The sequence below is a fragment of the Danio rerio genome, chromosome 14 (assembly GCF_052040795.2).
Source record: "Danio rerio strain M-AB ecotype USA chromosome 14, GRCz13ab, whole genome shotgun sequence".
NCBI classification, from domain to species: domain Eukaryota; kingdom Metazoa; phylum Chordata; class Actinopteri; order Cypriniformes; family Danionidae; genus Danio; species Danio rerio.
The window spans coordinates 3892501-3917177 of record NC_141034.1 but is presented as its reverse complement, the minus strand read 5'-3'; the positions used below and the strand labels follow the sequence as shown (position 1 = coordinate 3917177).

The 24677-nt window shown below is 35.7% G+C and overlaps 1 protein-coding gene across 1 annotated transcript in view; it reads left to right on the top strand.

Moving 5' to 3' along the window:
- Nucleotides 1-17100, top strand: part of LOC110440201 (uncharacterized) — a 42430-nt gene extending 25330 nt beyond the window's left edge. Inside the window, exons 13-20 of the mRNA XM_087280953.1 lie at nucleotides 2075-2148; nucleotides 2210-2294; nucleotides 6279-6608; nucleotides 6989-7222; nucleotides 10611-10724; nucleotides 11320-11430; nucleotides 13053-13136; nucleotides 15663-17100. Of these exons, the coding sequence (XP_087137079.1) occupies nucleotides 2075-2148; nucleotides 2210-2294; nucleotides 6279-6608; nucleotides 6989-7222; nucleotides 10611-10724; nucleotides 11320-11430; nucleotides 13053-13136; nucleotides 15663-15850 (1220 nt within the window). The 3' untranslated portion in view covers nucleotides 15851-17100. The remainder of the gene's footprint in view (nucleotides 1-2074; nucleotides 2149-2209; nucleotides 2295-6278; nucleotides 6609-6988; nucleotides 7223-10610; nucleotides 10725-11319; nucleotides 11431-13052; nucleotides 13137-15662) is intronic.
- Nucleotides 17101-24677: the final 7577 nt, after the last annotated feature.

The window sequence follows — 24677 nt, the reverse complement described above, 5'->3', positions numbered from 1 at the left end:
AAATAAATAAATAAATAAATAAAAGCTAGGTAATCATTTGATTTAAAAAAGGACGGTCCAATATTAGATGTTTTCAAAAAAGACAGAAAAAGTTGAAAGTAAGGTTTATTAAGAAAAATATGGCCTGACAGTTCGACTGATAATGTGAAAGTTGAGCGATAGTAAGGGTAGGGTGTGTTTAAGTCATTCTCCCTTGCACTGATTGGATAATATTGTGATTGCTGCTATAATGACTGGACATGTGGTATATGTACGGCTAGTGTTTTCCCCATACTGATACACTTCCTATGAACGGTTAATGTGACGTTTTTCAATTTTTTTACTGTTTCTCTTACAGCATCAATGTTGTAATGTGATTAAAATGCAAACAGTTAAATAGATTTGAGAATTAGTTTAGTTGTTCAGGCATAAAAAAGAGATGAAAAGCCGTTTGCGAACACTCGCCATCAAGATCAGCAGGCTAGTGCAAAACTCCATTAAAAATACTGGAGTAAAATAAATTTTCATATTTTAAAGACATGCGTGGAAAAATGTAATTTAATGCAGTGCTTTGTGTACATTCTGAGACCCAATTTATATAATATATCAATCAGACATAAACAGAAAACAGACCTTAAATATGGAGATTTAGTAACGGTACAGAGTTCACCAATAGCACTCTACAGGGTTACTGAACAATAAAAGTCTTTCTGCATATATCCTACTATCGAGGCATGCCATTTTAGGTTATAATTTGTTTATAAAACATCACAAAATGATGAGGGGAAAACTAAAACAAAAAAAAAGTTAATATAATTAAATTACAATCTGCTGAAAAAGTAAAGGGATTATATTTAAGCCATTTTCAGTTACTTATAGTACACTTGCCTTAAAATTGTAAATAAATTCAATCCAAACGTTCTGTTGTACTACTTTAATTAATTTACATAATTTAAAGATGCAGTTCAAATCAGCTGTAATTAAACTTTCTAAGCCATGAAGTTATGCAGAATTAGTAGCTGTAGTTGTCTGTTCGTCCTGCAGATGTCGCTCTGCACAAAACTCCACATGTCTCTTCATGAGTCTCACCTGCAGGAAACTGAAGATCGAGTCCAGACAGCCTGAAGGTCAGAACCAGCATTTTATTCTCTGACCACCTACTCAAGAGAGTGTGTGTGTGTGTGTGTGTGTGTGTGTGTGTGTGTTTCTTTGGAACTTTTACCTTAACAAATGACAAAGTCTTTATAACGCATTACTCTGTGTATATGTAATATATCTATATCACAGCTGTGCCAAATGTATGTCCGCCACTGCAAACTTTGTAGGCCTAGAATTAACAACAAACACAATTGACACATTTCAGCAAGGATACTGCTGTCAGTCTTACACATCCACCTCCTAAAGATGCAAAATAAATATTAAATGAACATAAACAGGCTTATTCTGTTAGCATGTGTGTTTAAAGTCAGCATGAAGGCCATTAATGCACAGAAATGTATGCAAGTCAAAGAAACATATCTTCTTTATAATGCATGTTAAAATATAAACAGATATGCAAACTTATATTTATATAAAATGTCAGTTGTTTTAAAGATAAAATCCACGATTTTGTTTTCAGACACACGCCACTACTCCTGTAAGCTCAAAAGTGTGTGTTGTTTTAAATTAACACCATCCCAGATTGTTTCTGATTGGTCAAGCTGACAGTGTTACAAGAAATCAAATGTTGCAACACTGACCAATCTACCACACATGATGCAAATACAACAAACAAGAAGTCTAGTGGAAGTTAATAAGTGTTAGTGCAAAATGACGAAGTGCAAACCAGAGTATTATGTGCAAATGAAATAAGTATGTATAAGTATATAATATACATATAATGGTGTATAATGCTGTAGAGAAGCTGTGTATCAGTCTAAATGTAACAATATTAAGTTGTGTTTATATATAGAGCATATGCAGATATTTGCATAATTTGTAGTTTTATCCCTCCTGCTTAATATGGTGTTTAATAAAACCTTTGTGCTTTTTAGAAAATACGACTGAAATTATTGCTTACTGTTCCATGTTTATTTGTTTAGTTGTGAACCCACAGCGTCTGCCGTTCCACGTATGAGGAAACTTCCTCTTCTGTTGGTGAAATGCTCAGATGTTTCCTCATGTGTCAGTGTGAGTCTCTCTGTCTGAGATCCGAACACACACACTCTCACCCATGCTCATGAGCTGATCTGAAAGTCTTCTCTTGTGGATGTTGGAGTTGAGGAAGATCATGCTGGTGTTTGGGCTGCTGCTGCTGATACTGCAAACTGCTGCATGTGAGTCCACCTTCAGCTCAAACTCATGCTCTGATCACTTACATTAGCATTGAAGAGTGGAGACAATACAAACATCTGTGCTGTAGTGTTACATTAACAGTCTGCTGTAATCTAATGATCATGTCTTCAAAACTGTGCGAATTATAGAGGCTTTTTAAAAATTATTTATTTTTTATGCTGCAAATGCATTTTTTTTTCATCTTGAAAATTTTGTATTTTAATTTTACCTCCATCTTCAGCTCTTTGTCGTTATCTTTTTTGATGATTGCAAGCAAACATGTTTCTTTTTAAGTGCTCAATTTTAGATTTTAGTTTTTGTTTCAGTAGTTTGCTTATGTAAGTTCTGAAATCAAAACTTCATTCATTCATTTTCTTTTCGGCTCAGTCCCTTTATTTATCTGGGGTCGCCACAGCGGAATGAACCACCTGAAATCAAAACTGACAGATCTTATTTCTTTGCAATATTGCATTGTTGTTGTTGTTGTTGTTGTTGTTTTTAAATAAATTATTGTCTACACCATCTTTAATGTCCTTAACCTATCTTTCATGACATACACTACCAGTCAAAAGTTTGGGGTCAGTAGGATTTTTAAATGTTTTAAATTAAGCTTCTTCTGTTCGGAAAAGCTGCATTTATTTAATCAAAAATACAGCACAAATTGTAAAATTGTGAAACGTTAATGCTCTATAAAATAACTGTTCAAAAGTAGTTTATCGTTTAATTTAATCATTTATTCGAGTGATTTAAATATGAATGTTCAGCTTCATTACTCCAGAGTCACATGATCTTTCAGAAATCACTCTAAAATTAATTATTATTCATTTATTCATTCTTTTTTTCTACTTAGTTCCTTTATTAATCTGGGGTCACCACAGCAGAATGAACCGCTAACTTATCCAGCATATGTTTTACGCAGCGGATGCCCAGCTGCACTCGTCACTGGGAAACATTTATACACTCTCATTCTCACACATACACCATGGACAATTTAGCCTACCCAATTCACCTGTACCATGTCTTTGGACTTGTGGGGGAAACAGGAGCACCCGGAGGAAACCCACGCGAACACAAGGAGAACATGCAAACTCCACACAGAAATAAAAACTTATCCAGCCGAGGTTTGAAACATCAACCTTCTTGCTGTGAGGCGATCGTGCTACTCCATGCGCCACCATGATGCCATTATTATTATTATCATTTAATTATTATTATTATTATTATTATTATTATTGATGGTAATAGTAATAAAAGCAATAATGACTGGAGTAATCATTTAATTTAAAACTACATACAATAAAAGAGCAGTTAATTACAAGTTGAATAAATATTTAACAATTTAACTTTTTTTTTTTACATTTACAGTTTTTACAGACGTTAGGACACATTTCTCAATACTTAGGTCAGTTTTGCAAAACTCTTCACACAATTCTCCTAACCGACTTTCAGCTTGACAAAGCAGTTCATTTCTTATTCAAAATGCACGACAACTACCAAAACACTCCATTCAGCTCTCAAATAAACTCATTCCTCCAGAACACTAGCGAAGGTTGACATCCACTGTCACCCTCAAAACAATGAGCTAATAAACACTAACAACATGTAGCAGTACATGGTGTTTTCTTGTGTAAAACAAGGACACATCTCTGTTTGTAGTTGTGATATATATTGTTTATAACTGCAATATACTTGAATGAATCAGACATGATGCAGAATTCCTCAATAATTTATGTTGTTTATTTATTTTTATTTTTGCATAAGTAATTCCAAAATACAACAATTTGTATACACACCAACCACTGACACAGATACAATAGTAATGCTCATCTGGCTGGTTAAACTGCATTTTTTGATGTGAAATATGTTAATAAAATATTGCTGTTGAATTTTGCTGTCTTCTTCAGTTTTGCATTATGTTGTTGTTTTAAACAGAAGTTAAACAGTTTTAAAAACAGTATGTAAGCACGTGCAAAATGTCCTGTATGTAAAAAGATTTCTCACTGTTCTGTCTGAGTGAAAAAAGAATTGCTGAAATTTGAGAGTTGTAGTCATTGAATGCATTTTGTGCCTAAACAATGAGAATCGATCCTCAGTTTAGCCCACATAGACTTCTGTTGTGCTCACTGTGTCAAGAGTTTTGCAAAAGTGACCTAAGTCTTGAGAAATGTGTCCTAGCATCTGAGAAAAACTGTAATAAATGCCGCCTTGATGAACAGAATAATTTTCTTTCAAATAAAACTGACCCCAAACTTTTGACCTGTAGTGTATCTTCTCTGACGATGCTTCATAACAGGCAGGACAATATCATCTCTTCTGTTTCAAGCAGACATAAATTGAAATTGTGAATTCTGCTCATCATGTAGGAGCAGATACACAAACGTCACGTTTTTAAGAGAATAGAAATGAAATACCACATAATCAATATGAAATGTTTATTCTCTGCTGAACTCTATGAATGTCGGTGTTTAGTTTATGAATGTTAATTTATAATGTGAAATATCCATGCAGGCGGTTCATTCCACTGTGGCGACCACTGATTAATAAAGGGACTAAGCCGAAAAGAAAATGAATGAGTGTATGGTATCCATGCATGCAGTAAAACGATTGATCTCTCTCTCTGTCAATTCAATTTAGTTCAATTCAATAGTTGCTTTATTGGCATGACAAATGTTACAAATGTATTGCCAAAGCATTTATAGAGCTTACATAAAAAGTAACACATAAAAAATACACAGTACACACAATAGATAGTAGTAGTAGTAAAATAATAATAATTATTATTATATATTATAATTAAATAAAATATAAATAGTATATCATAATTGTGGTGGCTTGAGAAAATCATAACTTTGCACCAGACTGTCATACAGACTTCAGCTTACGCTCATTTAACTCAGACTACCAGTCTGCCAAACACTGATGACCTTTCAACTTACTAGCCACATCCTAGCATCCACCAAATTGGCTCTATCACTGTCTCTTCACTCCACTATAGCTGGTGTGTGGTGAGCGCACTGGCGCCGTTGTCCTGTGGCTGCCTTCGCATCATCCAAGTGGATGCTGCACACTGGTGGTGGTGTGGAGAGACCCTCCGCATAACCGTGAAGCGCTTTGGGTGTACGGCCATACACAATAAATGTGCTAGATAAATACACATTAGATTACATTACACTTACGGCACACTAGCAGCTGTCCTATTGAATTCCATTGTAAAAAAAAACTGCCATTGACTTTACATTGGACTTGGACAGACTAACAACACACAATTCCATACTGACAATACACTGCTCCATACCAGAAACATACTAATGACATAGCAAACATGCTAATTCATACTAACAATATACTAATCCATACTAGAAACTTACCAACAAACATACTAATCATACTAGCAAACATGCTAATTCATACTAAATTCATGCTAACTGCATGCTAGTTTATACTAGAAACATGCTGCTAGTGACATGCTAATTAATATTCAATACTAACAACATGCTATTTTATGCTACAAACATGGTAATTTATATTAGAAAACTGCCTAGCAACCACCCAGAACACCTTAGCAACTGCTTAGCAACACCTTAGTAACCACCTAGAACACCCTAGCAACCACCAAGAACACCTAAGCAACGCCTTTTCAATGATTTGGAACATCCTAGCAACGCCTTAGTAGCCACTCAGAACACCCTAGCAACGCTTTAACAACCGCCTAGCAACCACTCTGAACCTTAGCAACTGTCTAGCAATGCCTTAGCAACCACTCAGAAAACCATAGCAATTGCCTAGCAACATCTTATCAACCACTTAAAAGACCCTAGCCACGAACTAGAGAACACTCAAAATACCTAGCAACCACCTAGCAACACCTTAGCAATGACCTAGAACCTGAATGATCTGTCTCTCTTTCTCTCACTGTGTGTGTGTGTGTGTGTGTGTGTGTGTGTGTGTGTGTGTGTGTGTGTGTGTGTGTGTGTGTGTGTGTTCAGGTGTGGAGCGGTTTTGCAGTTTTACTCAGTCAGATCCCTGTTATGCAGCTCTTGGACACAAACTTAATCTGCAGATGGTGAACGCCAGTAAATATACCCGGACCATAAAAACGAGAATAAACAACACAGATGTTGCAGTTTGTAAAGTAAAAAATGACACAAAGGTTGCAAATGAATGTGAACTTTATATAAACAGACCTGAAGTGAGAATCATTAATGGGACTGTGATGATAAACCCTGTGAAGAGAGAAGATTCAGGAGATTACAGATTATTACTCTTTAATCCTGACGGCACAGAAACATCTCAAGATCTTCAGGTGAATGTTGAAGGTCAGTAAATCTCTCATCAGACTCATTATTACAATCTCATGTTCTCCAGAGATCTCAGACTCCTGCAGATCAGTGTTAAATATATGAAGATATCTGCTCACTGAACTGATCACTGAATCACTACAGTACTGACAATAAATCTAGATCATCTGCAATTTTCATGCACCAAGAAATATGAGCATGTCTCCTAATGCACATTATCAGCTGTTTAAAAAAACCTGAGATTTCCTGCAGTGTTGTGACATGATTAACCTGTGCTGCATGTTTAATTCTCTGACATTATCATCTTTTAAATAGATTTAGTCTAGAAATGTCTCTGATTCCAGACTCTGATTAGATGATGAGTGAAGAAAGTATCTGTCATGTGTCCCGCCCTCCAGCTCCTGTTGGCTCAGTGGAAGTGTCAATCATCTGCTCCTCCAATCAGATGAGGTCAGTGTCCTGCTCCTCTGAGGGGGATCAGCTCCTCTACAGCTGGACTCTCAATGGAGATACACTGATGGATGAAAACAGCAACATTCAGCTTCAAGAGGAAACTAAAGGAGAAATCACCTGCACTGTGAAGAACCACGTCAGCCAAGGAAACAAGACTGTTAGCATTAAAGACTGTCCTGGTGAGCTTTTAATATATACATATTCACATACTTGCTGAACAACAGCAACAGCAACAAGACTGATGCAGATTAGTGAATTACACAAAACCTCTCAGGAACATGTCAGATCATGTTTCACCCCAAAAATAAAATAAATCATATTTAGCACAATCAGGAATAAACTTTTTCCCCAAAGTTTTTAAAAACCCTCTTTATTTTTTTTTACAGTAAATACAATATTTTATTTACAAGATTTAAAACAGGGGTTCCCAAACTTTTCAACCCGTGACACCCCAAAAAACAATGGCAGTGACTCGTGACCCGCAATTTTGAGGGTGAAATTTATAAAATAATAAACCTTGCGCACAACGGCACACACATACTAATAGGTCCAAATCTATTTATCATTTAATTTTGGAGAACGCCACTCGGAGACCATCCTCCATGGCCTCTATTTAGTTTTAATGTATGTACAAGTCAGAATTATTAGCCCCCCTTTGAATAGTTTTTTCTTTTTTAAATATTTCCCAAATAATGTTTAACAGAGCAAGGAAATTTTCACAGTATGTCTGATAATGTTTTTTCTTCTGGAGAAAGTTTAATTTGTTTTATTTGAGCTAGAACAAAAGCAGTTTTCAATTTTTTTAAAAACATTTTAAGGTCAAAATTATTTGCGCCTTTAAGCTATATAATTTTTTTATATATTACTTCTCAAGTCTACAGAACAAATCATCATTATACAATAACTTGCCCAATTACCCTAACCTGCCTAGTTAACCTAATTAACCTAGTTAAGCCTTTAAATGTCACTTTAAGCTGTATAGAAATGTCTTGAAGAATATCTAGTCAAATATTATTTACTTTCATCATGGCAAAGATAAAATAAATCAGTTATTAGAAATGAGTTATTAAAACTATTATGATTAGAAATGTGTTGAAGAAATCTGCTCTCCGTTAAACAGAAATTGGGGAAAAAAATAAACAGGGGTGCTGATAATTCAGGGGGGCTAATAATTCTGACTTCAACTGTAAGTGCGGTAAAAGTGTCGAAAGTTTAACCTGGTGCCATAAAATCAATCTGCTTCATCTGACAATATAGCTGTGTCTTAAATATAATGTAATCACCTCAGTGGACGCAAAAAATCTAAAGGCTGATGGCTTTTTATTTGCATGTTGTTTTTTAATGTTTCCTATTAGCTTGTTAACAGTGTTACTATTAACTACTATTTTGTTCTTCAATAGGTTATGGATAAAATATGGTCATTCTAATAGTTTAATAAAATTATATTGATTTTTGGAAATCGGCAAGCGACCCCTCCTCATTGTCCCGTGAATGCCACTTTGGGAACCACTGATTTTAAACACTTCAAACTTATTACTGCAATTGCATAAAATATTCATGCTTGGAAAGTGTAATATTATATTTGATCACACTTCATTTTGATGGTCTGTTTGTTGAATTTAAGTTACATTGCATCTACATGCCAACTAACTCTCATTAGATTATAAGTAGACTGTTAGGTTGGGGTTAGTGTAAATTGATATGTACTTGCAAAGTTTCTTATAGTCAGTTAAATGTCTGTTGAAGGAGCAGCATCAGCAGATACTCAATATGGACCATCAAAATAAAGTGTTATCTAATATTATGAAATAAAAATAAAATTTTTACGGCTTTTCTGCTGTTACCAGTTTGTCCAGTGGCTCGCCACGTACATCAGAGTATTTGAGACACAGATAAGAGTTGACCGCGATGACAGGGTTCGAGTAAGGTGAAGAGCGGTTCCAAAAAAAAAGGTAAAACAAAAGGGAAAAATTTAAATATACAAGTAGATAACAGGGTGAGAATGTGGTAAGATCTGAAAACGTGGTAAATATCAGGCGAGAACTTTTCAATTTCTGGATTGCTTTTCAAAACACTGTTGTCTGGGTTTAGGGAAGGGGGTGAGCTCTGGTCAATCGGTGCTTTTTATAAACACTATCGGTTGGGTTTAGGGAAGGGGGTGGGTGGGCGTATCGCTCGATTGGTTAGTTGACAGTGGCCTCTGATAGATTTATATAAGAACAGCAGGCACGAATGGCACTTACAAGAGAAATTTGAGATATGAAAAAGCGTACACAGCAGCCTCTGATGGATTTATGAAAAGAAAAACTGCAATAAAACGTTTGTCCTTGGACATATTTGGTGCTCTCCAGAAATGTCAACCCCAGGCTCCTTCTGAAAACGTAGTCCCGTGGACGTTTCTGGAGACCACGAAATACGTCCCGGGAGGTATGTATTTTTGCAGTTTTTGTTTAAGCGAATCCACGAGAGGCCGCTGTGTGCGCTTTTTCAGATCGCAAATTTCTCTCTTGAGTGCCGTTCGCGCCCGCTGTTCTCACGTAAACCCACTAGAGGCCACTGTTGTTGGCTCACCCACTGGCTCACCCACCAATCGACTGACCCACCCTCCTCCTTTCCTAAAGCCAACCAGTTTTATTGATTGACCCGCCCACCCACTTACTTCCCTAAACCCAACCAATGATTTACAAAAGTCGTCCAGAAAAAGAAAAGCCCTCGTCTGATTTTTAACAAGTTTTCAGATTTTACCACATCCTCACGTTGTTATTTACCTGTCATTTTATTTTTTGGATTCGGTTTTTGTCTTATCTGATTTCTGGAACCACTTATCTCCGGACTTGAACCTCGTCGTCTTTGTGGTCAACTCCTCTCTGCGTCTCAAGTCTGCCGACGTACAGGACGAGCTAACTGGACAAACTTTTTACAGAGGGAAAGCTGTCCACACGAAGGTAAGCGGTCAGTTGGTAATCGCAAAAAAGAAAGGACGTCATATCGCCCCGTAACGTTCATTTAAAAAATGAAATGCAGCCATACGTACCTACGGATGCATAATTTGCAATCTCCAGAAACGTCCATGGGAATACGTTTTCAGAATGCGCCTGTTGTTAGAAATGTATAAAGGTGTAGGTTTTCAGAATGTGCCTATGTTGGACGAGAACAGAAAGAAGAGTGATAAGTTTAATAATATGTGCATGTTCATGTAATATGCTCATGATATCATTTTAAATCAACATTTATAACATATTATACAGTTAGCAACTATTCTGGTTCAGGAAAACGGACTATATTTATTATCTTTTTGCTTTTTTAATTTTCCTTGTCTGAAATTACTTTCGTTGATTTTTCATAATGCAAAATGCTGCAATATTACATATGGTTTTGTTATTTATTTTGAGGTGAAATGAAATTTGGACATGTACCTAACAGGCATCCCTCAACAGTCCTCATAATTGGCCACATCATTTAGGAAAATCATAATTTTAGCATTAATTTGTTGGCATGTTTTTGGTTAATTGGTTCAGAGAGAGAGAGAAAACATGCAGATAAATCAGTGGTGATTTTTTATTACAGGATCAACTACTGATGCTGTGACCTCTAGTTTGACCACAAAGACATCTGAAAATGGTACGAGTCTCTCAACAGAAAAAACTACTCAAAATTACAGCTCTGGAAGTCTTTTTACACGTGAGTGCCGAGCTTCAGCAAGTACTGCAAAGCATAAATACAACTTTTAATACCTATGAGAGGGGGCGTCACAGTGGCACAATGGGTAGCACAATCCCCTCGCAGCAAGAAGGTCACTGGTTCAAGCCTCGGCTGGGTCAGTTGGCATTTCTGTGTGGAGTCTGCATGTTCTCCCCGTGTTGACATGGGTTTTCTCCAGGTGCTCTGGTTTCCCCCACAAGTCCAAAGACATGTGGTATAGGTGAATTGGGTAAGTTAAATTGTCTGCAGTGTGTGTATGTGAATGGGAGTGTATAGGTGTTTCCCAGTGATGGGTTGCAGCTGGAAGGGCATCCACTACGTAAAACATATGCTGGATAAATTGGTGGTTCATTTCACTGTGGCGACCCCAGATTAATAAAGGGACTAAGCCGAAAAGAAAATGAATGAATGATATCATTGAGAAGTTCTGCAGGCTGCTTTGCAATTTTAAAGTGCAATATTTACTTGCATGTTTGCCCTTCAGATCTTGTTGCAGTTGCTTTTGAAATGAATCATAGTTTAGAGGCAGATTTCATTTTAATGACTGATTTAAATATTTTTCTTTCTTTCATAGTTGCACAGTACTTATTAATCGCTATGGGCTGTGTTGCGGTGATCCTGATTCTACTGTTCATCATTGTATACTACGTTTACAAGAAGAAACAACACAAGTCACCAACACCAGGTCAGCTTATTTTAAATCTGTAATAAACTATGAATGTTACAGGCAGAATATGTCATATATTTTTTTATAAAAATATCTAAAAATCAATAGAAGAGTTATATTGTTGACTTATGTGCTTGCATTATCCGAAATGTTTCTTAAATTGTTCAAATTCAGTCAATTGACCCTTCGGCAAGCCCCGCCCTCCTTAGTTACTGTTGCTACGCCTGTCAAGCTTTCGTGCCTGACACAGCTTTTACAATGTGTATGCGCCGGTATCAGACATTGCCAGAGATATAATGCCATTTTTGGTGAACAGGTGAGATATACGAGAAAGCCAGACAAAAAAGGACTGCAGTATGCATTACAGGGGTATATTCACCACATAATAGGCAAGCGATTCGAGAATAATTCAATTAAAATTGAAGCTAGGTTAGCTAAGCCGCCTCATATGCTAACCATTCAACAGCTTAGTTTATGCTCAGCAGGAGAGGCGAAGTTTAAAAACAATTTAATAATAACTAACTAAACCGTGATTTCTCTATTTTTAGCCAAAAAGCCTGATAGACTATTGTTTTGCAGTGAAATATAGTGTTACCAACCGATGAGGAAACACGCAGGGACAGTGCTTCTGCATCATTCATTCATAGATAGAACAGCCAGAAAGGGAAACTGATGGATTTGTAGTTCTAAATTACGTACTGCACCTTTTACATCAAAATTAAAAGTTGCTGTTTTCTTGGCTAATATGCCAAGGAGCTGTCATTCTGGCATAATCGAGGTGCAATACTATTACACAGAGCCTGAAAATAGCATCTTCTGCAGATAAGAAGCGACAACAAAGTTCCTTGATTATTACGCCAGGAAGAGAGTATAGTTCCTCGCCACATTGGCATCGAAAATAGCAACTTTTTATTTTCCATCAGTATTAGTATGTGATGTACCTGCAGAAGATTCAAGATTTACATGTTTTGTAAGTTCTGAATTAAAGTAAAATGGCCAGGCCGATAAATTGAACAGGCTCTTTGAGATGTAAGCAGAACAAATGATTATTTTAATCATTAATGTAGCTGGAAAAATGGTCATCATGTTAGTTGGTGCAAAAACGTTTACATCTGTGTAAAAACCTGAATGCTTGGTGGTTTTTCATTACACTTTAAACTGTGATAAAATATATACACCTGGTTTTATAGACATCTAATCTGTTTAGCAGAAAGAAACTTGAACTAATTCATACAAAAAATAGCAGTGTCTTTGTTTCTAAAGCACATTTATTAAAATAAAATATATACAAATGTCCTATTGAAATTATGTCTGGTTGACTTAATCCTGGCTTAGTCGAAGCTTTGTTTGTGAAACCAGACAAGGTATTAACTCAACTTACTGAATAACCAATTAGTTAAATGTAACACACACAAAAAAAAAAAAAACATCATAGACTGTGTATAATCTGTTATATATGATCAATAAGTCATGTCAGCATATGTCATACTTTACTTTAAACTATGTTAATTTAAATTAGCCATATTACACTAAATGTTTTTAATTACAAGTTTTAACTTTTGTTTTTAGTCAGTTTATTCAGCCTAATAGAATAACTCATTGTCGTTTATCTGTTGCTAATATCTCATTTGTTTTCTCAGCACCTCCTTCTGGAGACGTGGAGCTCATTTACACTCACATCTCTCATCAAAAAACCAACAAACAAGGTGCAGGAAAGAAAAAAGGTAAGAAACACTAAACTACAGTTCAGAGATCAGAGATCTTCATTTGTAAATGACATGTAAATCAGTATTCAAACTCTCATGAGTAGCAGTTAGTATTGAATAAAGCCCATAATCAGTACCTGTGGTGATCATTGTCATAGTAGTTTATTCTGTTGTTTGTCGTTGAGAAATAGAAATTGTCTCCAAAAGATTAAATTGCAGGTGATGGGTAGAAAAAAACGAACTTTAACATGTAATATACATACTGTAACATTGCACGTCTCTACTTGTAGCTAGGAAGTGGTGTAGGCTCTATATTCAGTCAAGTCATCAATCTGGCAACCTGTGTTTGTATGGAGTTGTCAGAGGAGATGCTGAGTGAAAAAGTGTTTTGAATTAAGACTGCAATACCTAGTTCAACCACTGGGTGTCAATCTTACATACTGCACCTTTAATACCTGACCTGGGGTATTTACATAAAGCGATCTGATTGGCTGACACTCATTTTAGCTTGAAAAGTTGAGAAATTCCCAACTTCTGGGAAGCAGCGCAGACAGATCCACAGTTCAGTTTGGCAATGATTCACGTCACCCATTTCTCAAAGTATGAGTAAAAAGTAGACCTTTCAAAAGTACTCGAGTAGTGAGTATCACACGGGAAAAAGCTGATGCATTTACAAATAATTTGTGGATGTGTGTAAACGTAACATTCTGTAGTGCATTTAGTCATTACCCAGCATGAACACAACATCATACGTCGCTAATATTAGGTAAGATTTAGGTTGTGATGTCAGGTGACCAAAATTTAACATCTAGCTAGTGTCTCATGAGAAAGTTATTTTAACATTCAATGATGACGTCAAATTATGTTGATATTTGGTTGATTTTAACTTAGAAAGTGTTAGAAAGTGACCAAAATCCAACATCGAGCCAACATCTTAATCCAACGTCATATTGACGTCAAATACTGACATTTATTTATCAGGTATGGCAACCAAAATCCAACATCTGATAGACGTCATAGTGGTAACGTCCACACAACTTCAAGCTGTGACATCATTAGACCTTGATATTGGATTGATTGTAGGTTGGACGTTGACGTTGAGTTCTGATGTTGACCCAATTTTCATTTCCAAACAAAATATAACGTCCCCACGACGTTGAGGTACAAGGTCAATCTGACGTCATGTTGACGTCTTGTGCCTGCTGGGTGTTTAAGGCCATTTCAGTCATCCTATAGTAAACATCCGCCATCTTCTCATCAGTGACGTGCATCTAAATAGTCTCTGGGTCAATGTGTGTAAAGATTTTGGACATCTTCTTGTACACTTTTAATGCTTCCAAACTGTTTCCTGCAATTATAAATCACCCAAGTCTTGAGGTAGCTCATTATGATGTGATTTACCTTCTATGTGTGATTTGATTGGACAGGAATAGCAGGAATGATTCTTCTAATGCCCATAGACAGATAAAAATAAAGTAGTGAAGCAGGTTGAAGGAAAGTAATGGAGTAAAAGTACCGATACTGCACTAAAAATGTACTCAAGAGGAAGTAAAAGTTCACATTTATAAAACTACTTAGTAAATTACAATTGTGACGTCAAGTTACCAAAATTCAATGTCTAGCCAGAGTCTAAAGAGAACGTTAGTTTGACATTGAAATGACGTTGATATTTGGTTGATTTTATCTTAGAAAGTGTTGGAAAGTGACCAAAATCCAACGTCGAGCCAACATCTTAAACCAATGTCATATTGACGTCAAATACTGACATTTATTTGTCAGGTACGGCAAACAAAATCCAACATCTGATAGACGTCATAGTGGTAACGTCCATTTAACATCAAGCTGTAACATGATTAGACGTTGATATTGGATTGATTTTAGGTTGGACGTTGAGTTCTGAAGTCAACCCAATTTCAATTTCCAAACAAAATGTAATGTCCCCACGACGTTGAGGTACAAGGTCAATCTGACGTCATGTTGACGTCTTGTGCCTGCTGGGTGTTTAAGGCCATTTCAGTCATCATATAGTAAACATCCGCCATCTTCTCATTAGTTACATGCATCTTAACAGTCTCTGGGTCATTGCGTGTAAAGATTTTGGACATCTTTTTGGACACTTTTAATCCTTCCAAACTGTATGCTGCATCATTATGATGTGATTTACCTTCTATGTGAGATTTGATTGGACAGGAATCACAGGAATGATTCTTCTAATGCCCATAGACAGATAAAAATAAAGTAGTGAAGCAGGTTGAAGGAAAGTAGTGGAGTAAAAGTACTGATACTGCAGTAAAAATGTACTCAAGAGGAAGTAAAAGTTCACATTTATAAAACTACTTAGTAAATGACAATTCCTGAGGAAAACTACTCGATTACAGTAGTTTGAGTATTTGTAATGTGCTACTTTACACCACTGCTCATTACATTGTTCAAGTCAGCTTTAAAATAATACTGAAATAAATCAGTTGTCGTTCTTCACTTGTGGTTGCTGTTTTCTGCAGTGCTAACAGTGTTTACCAGCCGTTTCTCCTTTTCTGTCTGCAGAAACGTCTCCAGATGATGATGTGGAATATTCAGCGGTCAGAGTTCAGAAAAAGAAGAAGAACAAGCCGGAGGAAGAGGTTCAGTACGGAGAGGTGACGTTCAGCCCTAAACACTCAAACACCCAAAAACAGCAGCAGCAGCAGCAGCCGGCGGAGGAGTGTGTGTACTCAGAGGTACATAGAAGCTAGAAGAGTCTGAGAAACACACACACACACACACACACACACTCTCTGCTCAGTCAGATTTACAGTCCACACACATGTGCATTAGGAGCTTGTGTATATTATGATGCTTTATTTCAGTATGTTAATGATGATATGTGTGGCATGTTATACTGAATATTGATTCATTGGATTTACACTTTTTTTTTAAGGTAAGGGGTTGCAAACAGGGTGGCACAGTGGTTAGCACTGTGGCCTCACAGGAGAAAGGTTGCTGGTTTAGTCCAGGGCGGTCCAGTTGGCGTTTCATGAGTAGAGTTTGCATGTTCCTCCCGTGTATGCGTGGGTTTCCTCCGGGTGATTCGGTTTCCCACAGAGTCCAAACACATGCGCTATTGGTGAATTGAATAAACTAATTAATTTGTTGTGTATGAGTGTGTGTGTGTGTGTGTGTGTGTGTGTGTGTGTGTGTGTGTGTGTGTGTGTGTGTGTGTGTGTGTGTGTGTGTGTGTTTGTGTGTGTGTGTGTTTGTGTGTGTGTGTGAATGAGACTGTATGGGTGTTTCCCAGAACTGGGTTGCAGCTGTAAGGGAATGAGCTGTGTAAAAAAATATACCAGAATAGTTGGTGGTTCATTCTGCTGTGGCGACCCCTGATAAATAAGGGAATAAGCCGAAGGAAAAGGAATAAATGATGGTTGCAGACTATTTATATGAGCTGAATTTAAACAAACTAAATTTAAGCTGAGCATTACTATATTTTGTTTGTTTGTTTTAATTCAGCACGTATAAATAGTTTGCAATGACTTACCTTTAAAAAAAGAGTAAATTCAATGAATCATATTGAACATAGAATTGTACAGAGAAATGACATTTTGATAGATACTGAGATGCTATTAGAGTCTGAGAAACGCACACACACACACACACACACACTTCTGCTCGGTCAGATTTACAGTCCACCACACGTTTACTCACAGGTACATAGAAGCTAGAAGAGTCTGAGAAACACACGCACACACACACACACACACACACACACACACACACACGCACAGTCAGATTTACAGTTCACAAACATGCGCATTGAGAGCATGTGTGAATAATGATGTGGTATTTCCGTATGTTAATGATGATGTTGATGTTGTGTGGCATGTTATGAACATAGAATTGTACATAGAGATGACATTTGTATGCTATTCCCCTGGGCTTTCTCGTCTTAATATTAAATTCAAAAAGATTTGCTGTGTTTGTTGGAAAATAAAAATAGAAAGCATGCTTTAAAGTAGAGCGAAGTTTGACATCATTATTATTATTATTTTGCTGATAAAACACTCTGTATAAGTGCTGGGTTGTTTTCAGTTTTTTTGGTTAAATATGGATGTCTAACTGATGGGTTACATTTCTACAATTAATTTGTAACCCAACAGGTGGGTTTGCCCATTTTAAACCAAATATTCAGTTGAAACTACCCAGCATTTAATAAAATTTGTTTATGATCAAAAATACATTAACCCTGTAAAATATGATTTACTTTGGCGCAACTGTTGGATAAAAAAAAAAATCTATTTATCTGTAACCCAGTTGTTGGGTTTGTCAATTTTTGATGCAGAATTGGGTTGAAGCTACCTAAAATGCTGTTTATTATTGTTAAAAAAACAGTATTATTGTTAAAATATCATTATTATTGTTTTCTATTTTAATATATTTAAAAAGTAATTTAAAGATTCCTTTATTTTGATGATAATCATATATTTCATTATTATTATTATTATTATTATTATAATTATTATTAGTAGTAGTAGTAGTAAAAGTAGTATTGTTATTAGTATTAATATTATTATGCTGATAAAACATCTTAAATAAGTGCTTTTTTTAGCTCAATTTTGGTCATACATATATATATATATATATATATATATATATATATATATATATATATATATATATATATATATATATATACTATTTATAGGGTTAATTCATTTGTAACTCAAATTGGGTTTGTACAGTTTTAACCAAATATTGTGTTGAAACAACCCAGCATTTTATATAATTTTATATAATTTTATAAGTATAATATTGTTAAAATATGAAAAAACACAACTGTTGGGTTAAAAAATATATTTGTAATCTAGTTTTAAACTACTTAAAAAGTGTGTTTATTTTTATCAAAAATACAGTGTTGATGTAAGTATAATGTATTATTAGTGTTGTTTTCTATTTAAATATATTTTTAAAAGATATCTAGTTTGATAATAATATATATTATTATTATTATCATCATCATTGTCATCATCATCAGTGTTAAAATGAATAAATAACAGTTTTTATATATTTTTCATAATAAACTTTATTCAGGATTTTTTTTTAATTTGTATTTTATTATTACAAATGTTTTTAATATCAGTTTATAAGATTAATGTATCATTACTGATTACATTTCATTGTTATTTCTATTTACATCTTTTTAATACTTGCTTGCAAACAGCAGTACAGTGACAGTTTCCACAGAAAAAACTACACAAAAAAAATGCCATAACTGTTTTTTTAAGGCTGAGAATAATAGGAAATGTTTTGGAATGATAATTATAATGATTTCTAAATGATCGTGACACTGAAGTCTGCAGTAATGATGCTGGAAATGTGGCTTTGCATGAAAAAAATACTTTTAAATATATTAAACGTATTATCCTCTAGTATATCAGTTTAATGTGTTTTTGAGAACATTATGCAACTTTGAAGAACCTAAAACCTCAAATACTGGTCTTTTGGCTGACTCTTTGCATGTCTGAGTTAAACCTTGATGCTGAGCAAGCAAGCCAAAGAAGAAAAAAAGAGGAAGCTAAATGCGTCTTATTTTTCCACTTAAACTAACACTTCTGCTTTTATCACTTCACACTTATCCTGTTGGTAACAGTGACTACAACAAGAAACGTTATTTGAAATCAACCCACATTAGCTGTAGAAATGTGCAGAAATGTCTATATAAGATGCAAATGTTGGCTGATTTTAAGATTTTCTATTTTAATTTGTATTGCTTGAATTATTTTAGATTAGTGGAAAGATATGCTATTAAGTATATATATATATATATATATATATATATATATATATATATATATATATATATATATATATATATATATATATATATATATAGTCAGAATTATTAACCCCCTGCGTATTTTCCCCCCAATTAACGGAGAGAAGATTTTGTTTAGTAAATAATATTTGACTAGATATTCTTCAAGACACCTCTATACAGCTTAAAGTGACATTTAAAGGCTTACCTAGATTAATTAGGTTAAAGTTAGGGTAATTAGGCAAGTTGTAAATAAGCATCTAATTGTATAAAGATGGTTTGTTATGTAGACAATCAAAAAAAAAACTTTAAAAGGGTTTTAAAAAAATTAAAAACCGCTTTTATTCTAGCCGAAATAAAAGAAATAAGACTTTCTCCAGAAGAAAAAAATATTATAGGAAATACTGTGAAAATGTCCTTGCTCTGTTAAACATCATTTGGGAAATATTAAAAAAAGAAGAAGAAATTCACAGGAGGGCAAATCATTTTAACTTCAGTGTGGTCTATGTGGCACTTTTCTCTTACATCTGCTTTTGAAAACACTATTGGTTGGCTTTAGGAAGGTGTTTAGGTCAGTGGTTTGCTGGTGATCTCCAAGCTCTGCCTTCTCGTGGGCATGTACAAGAAAAATGTGTATCTGAAACGTACAACAAAACGTACTCTAAGGGTGCTTTAACTCCTGTACATGATTGTTTTGTTCTGAAACAGGGATAAAATGTTAGTGTTGCTTTTTGTTTGGTGCAGTTCACAGTTCACTTTCACACGGCAAAGTTTCTAAACGGATCAAAATAGTTTTAAAAAGTCACGTACGAGTAAACTCTCTTCACGTTGGTTTCACAGCTTATTTTTCCCACGGATTCCGCTCAGCTGTCGTTATTTTAATTTATGACGATTAAAGTTGCGCTTAAACTTTGACACCCACAGACATCGTCACCAAAAATAAATCCGAGAAGTGAGACTTTTTCATGCATAGCCTCATTTCAATTGTCAAGAGTTTAAGTTATTGAATCAATCAATCTATTACCCAACATTTGTGGTATCATTTAATTAGTTATTTTAAAATAAGAATAAGACATTTAATAACTTGTTTTCATTATCAGTTTTGAGCTTAAAACGTTGGCAAGATATTTGCATGACAGGCTTTATGCTTTATAAAACAAATGAACCGGGACAGCAGTCAGATCATGAAGCAGATGAATTTTCATCTTTCTTTCGAGGTGTCAGTGCTGAAATGAACTAAACAATAGACCTAATTCATTCATTCATTCATTCATTCATTCATTCATTCATTCATTCATTTTCCGTCAACTTAGTCTCTTTATTCATCAGGGGTACCGCCAACTATACCAGCATATGTTTTATGTATAGCGGATGCCCTTCCAGCTGTAACCCAGTACTGGGAAATGGCCTAAATCAAAATATTTTAAAATTTAAATATGGGAAAGCACCAGATGGTGATTTCGGTCAATTTTCCTATCGCGAATAAACAACACTCGTTACTATTTCAGCATACTTTCACTTTCGTATTTGACGTGAAATGCACATTTACCAGTAGAAATTATATGGCCACAGTCTGGTTCTCTCAAGGGCTTTTTCTTCACTTTTGCCAATTGGTGAAGTTTTTTTCCCTCTCCGCTGTCGCCTCTGGCTTGCATGATTTGGGATCGGTAGAGCTACGCATCGTTGGATTTACTCTTCAGTGTTTGGACTCTCAGTAGGGATTTTAAACCACACTGAACTGAGCTAAACTGAACTGAACTTAAACACTAAAAGCTGAACTACACTGATCCAATTACTATGACCACTCATGTGAAGCTGCTTTGACACAATCTACATTGTAAAAGCGCTATACGAATAAAGCTGAATTGAATTGAATATCACCTTGCCCAGCCCAATTGAAGCTAAGCAGAGCTGAGCCTGATCAGTACCTGGATGGGAGACCACATGGGAAAGCTAGGTTGCTGTTAGAAGTGGTGCTAGTGAGGCCAGCAGGGGGCGTTCAACCTCTCTGTGAGTACTTAACGCCCAAGTAAAGGGGACACTATACTGTCAGTGAGCGCCAACTTTCGGATGAGACGTTAAACCGAGGTCCTGACTCTCTGTGGTCATTTAAAATCCCATGGCACTTCTCGTGAAAGAGCAGGGGTGCAACCCGGTGTCCTGGCCAAAATCCCTCCATCAGCCCTTACCCATCATGGGCTCCTTATCATCCCCATCCACCAAACTGGCTCTATTACAGTTTCTCCCCTGCCCCAATAGTGTGGTGTGTGGTAATCGCACTGGCACACTGGTGTGGAGAGACCCCCCTCATGATTGTGAAACACTTTGAGTGTCTATATACACGATAAATGTGCTATATAAATACACATTACCTACTTACTAGAAATGACATCCCGCCCTACTCATAATTCTCTCTGCATATAGCCATATGGATATTATATAACAATAATAAACTGTGGTGTTTACTGGTTCGTTAGTTCATTGCATCGTATTGCTTTCAAACTACAATCGAACCTCTCCAGAGTTCATTTCACCCGAGCTGATACCACCTCATTCCGGCGATTTCAGAATAATTGTTTTGGCGCAGATCTGAGCAAGATTGCAGTGATCACATATAACCAAGCGAATGGACTAGGGTCAAGAAACAAACATCTATGTGTGAAAGCACCCTAAGTGAAGTATTGGATTGCACCCTCTAGTGGACTTGTTATCTGAAACGTGCAACCAAACATACCCAGAGCAACGTATTTTTCATTCATTTGTTCATTTTTTTACTATTCTAATCAAATGTTTTACACCGTGAATGCCCTTCCAGCTGCAACCCAGCACTGGGAAACACCCAATCAATCACACTCATACACTACGGCCAATTTCGCTTATTCAATTCACCTATAGAGCATGTGTTTGAACTGTGGGGTAAACCAGAGGAAACCCACATGAACATGGAGAAAACATGCAAAATGCCAACAGGTCCAGCCCGGACTCGAACCAGTGACTTTCTTGCTGTGAGGCACTGTATTTTTACATTTTGCAAAAAAAATGTAGGCTAAGGCGCTTTTTCCAGTGAGCCTGGGTTGCCCAGTATTCATCTAATTTGCTCCGCTTTTGCTCTTTCCTGAACACTATGTTGCTCAGTGTGTGTAGGACATTTAGAAATATGTCACATCAGATCAAACCACCAGTTATTTTGACGAGCTTGTAAGTGTTGGGCTTATTTAGTTTTTTAAATGTGGTTTCTTGATAATATGGTGTGATTTCCTGCATGGAGAACATCATGTACATTTTTAATACTGTGGGTTTTTTTCTGTTGATCCACAAAGACAGAAACCTTAATAAAGAGTAATATAAAGTCACATCACATCAAGATATTTTTCAAGATACTAGTATTCAGCTCAAAGCTTAACTAGGGGAATTAGGTGAATTAGAGAAATTAGGCAAGTTATTGTATAGCAGTGGTTTGTTCTGTAGACAATCTAAACAAATATTGCTTAAGGTGGCTAATAAAATTGACCTTAAAGGTTTTTTTTTTTTTTTTTTAATAAAAACTGCTTTTATTCTAGCCGAAGTAAAACAAATAAGACTTTCTCCAGAAGAAAAATATTATCAGACATACTGTAAAAAAATTCTGAATATGTTAAACATCATTTGGGAAATATTTCACAGGAGGGCTAATAATTTGTACTTCAATACTATATATCAGTGGTCCCCAACCTTTTTCTAACTGCAGACCGGTCAACACTTGACAATTTTACTGTAGACCGGGGGGGTTGAAATAATAATAATAATAATAATAATAATAATAAACGTGAATCCACTGTACTCATATGGAACTTTATTAGCACATTGCTCCAACATTACAATGCTATTATAACATTAGGAAGTAATAACTTTATTCACTCATTGCTCCAACATTACAATGCTATTATAACATTAGGAAGTAATAACTTTATTAGCACATTGCTCCAACAATATAACTTATTATAACATACAAAAATGTCCGTAATGCTAAATCAGTGGGAGCCTTGAGCTTGTTTCTTTGCAACGAGATGGTCCCATCTGGGGGTAATGGCAGACAAAAGCCCCTTTCACACATACAGACCTTTTTGGAAAATTACCGGCAATTTTCCGGACAGGTGTGTATGTGTGAACAGGCCCTTTTTAAAAATACTGGTCAATTCGTTCTGGCTATTTATTTTCCGGAAAGAGAAGTTGTAACATTACCGGTAATTTGCCGGAATGCTGCGCCGTGTAAACGCAGAAGGAAAATTGCCGGAAAGATCGCGTGCACGTCTGCTTTAGCCAATCAGAACAGCCAGATGCAGGTTTATGAGAATAAAAGCCTTTGAATATTTTTCCAGACACATTTAGGTGCTAGAAGTTAGTCAGATCACGTTTATATGTTCATATTAATGCCAACCGTGTAAATAATTATCGATAAGATGCTTATGATAAGCCATTATTTGTTTACCTTCAAGCTTTGCGTGTGCCCGTGAAACAGCCTGTGAGCGCCTGCACACACACATATCATGCAAGTCCAATATGCCTCTGTTCACGCGCCGTCCCCACAAATCCAGTTTGGCTTTAAATGCAGCTACTTTATCTGCCAACTTAAAGATAATTAATTCTTGTCCGGTTCTGATTGATCCACAGACCGGTACCGTTGTATATAATTGTATATAATTGATTCTCAAATTGTGGTATTACATTTGTGTCTCCTTAATAAAATGTTAAAAAATATATATTAATTATTATTTAGAGTGGCACGGTAGCTCAGTGTCACCTCACAGCAAAAAGGTCTCTGGTTTGAGTCGCAGTTGGCATTTCTGTTTGGAGTTTGCATGTTCTCCCCATGTTGATGTGGGTTTCCTCCAGGTGCTCCAGTTTACCCCACAGTCCAAACACATGCGCTATTGGGGAATTGGATTAACTAAATTGGCCGTAGTGTGTGTGTGTGTGTGTGTGTGTGTGTGTGTGTGTGTGTGTGTGTGTGTGTGTGTGTGTGTGTGTGTGTGTGTGTGTGTGCGTGTGTGTGTGTGTGTGTGTGTGTGCGTGTGTGCGTGTGTGCGTGTGTGTGTGTGTGTGTGTGTGTGTGTGTGTGTGAGAGAAAGAGATATGCATGATGAACATGTTTTACGCCTGTTTTGGATGCGTGTTAAACAGATGCAGAAGCTGAATGTGTTGCTAATTCAACTTCTTCCTCTTTTTAATTTTACAACAACTATAATTAACACCACACTGAATATAATTCTGCCTTCTGCACGACTGTAAACAGAAATATGGAGATATCGAGTTTAATATGGATATTAAGGGCAATCATTCAGCCATGTTTTATTTAGATGAGCTTCAAATACCTTTTTTCTATTTAATGGATATACATCTATTCATGATTTCTTTTATACATGTTCATATTCATATTAAAACTGGTTTCTGCATCAAAAGTTGTCTAAGTAGAAATCAAGGTCCCAAAATGCACTTCTAAAGCATAAATAAATGACAAAACAAACAAAATAAACATCTATTGAGAAGAAATTATGGGCATCTGGTAATAAAACTCATATTTTTTGCAATGTAGAAAGCATATTCAGTGCAAGCAAAGCGTCTTCTTTAATTTTTTAAAATATATTGTGTTAAAATAAAGAATAAAATATGAGTGAAAATGTTATTCATTCAGTGTGATACATAACAAAAATAAATTATTAGCCCCCGTGTGCATTATTTCCCCAATTTCTGTTTAGCAGAGAGTTTTTCAACACATTTCTAATCATAATAGT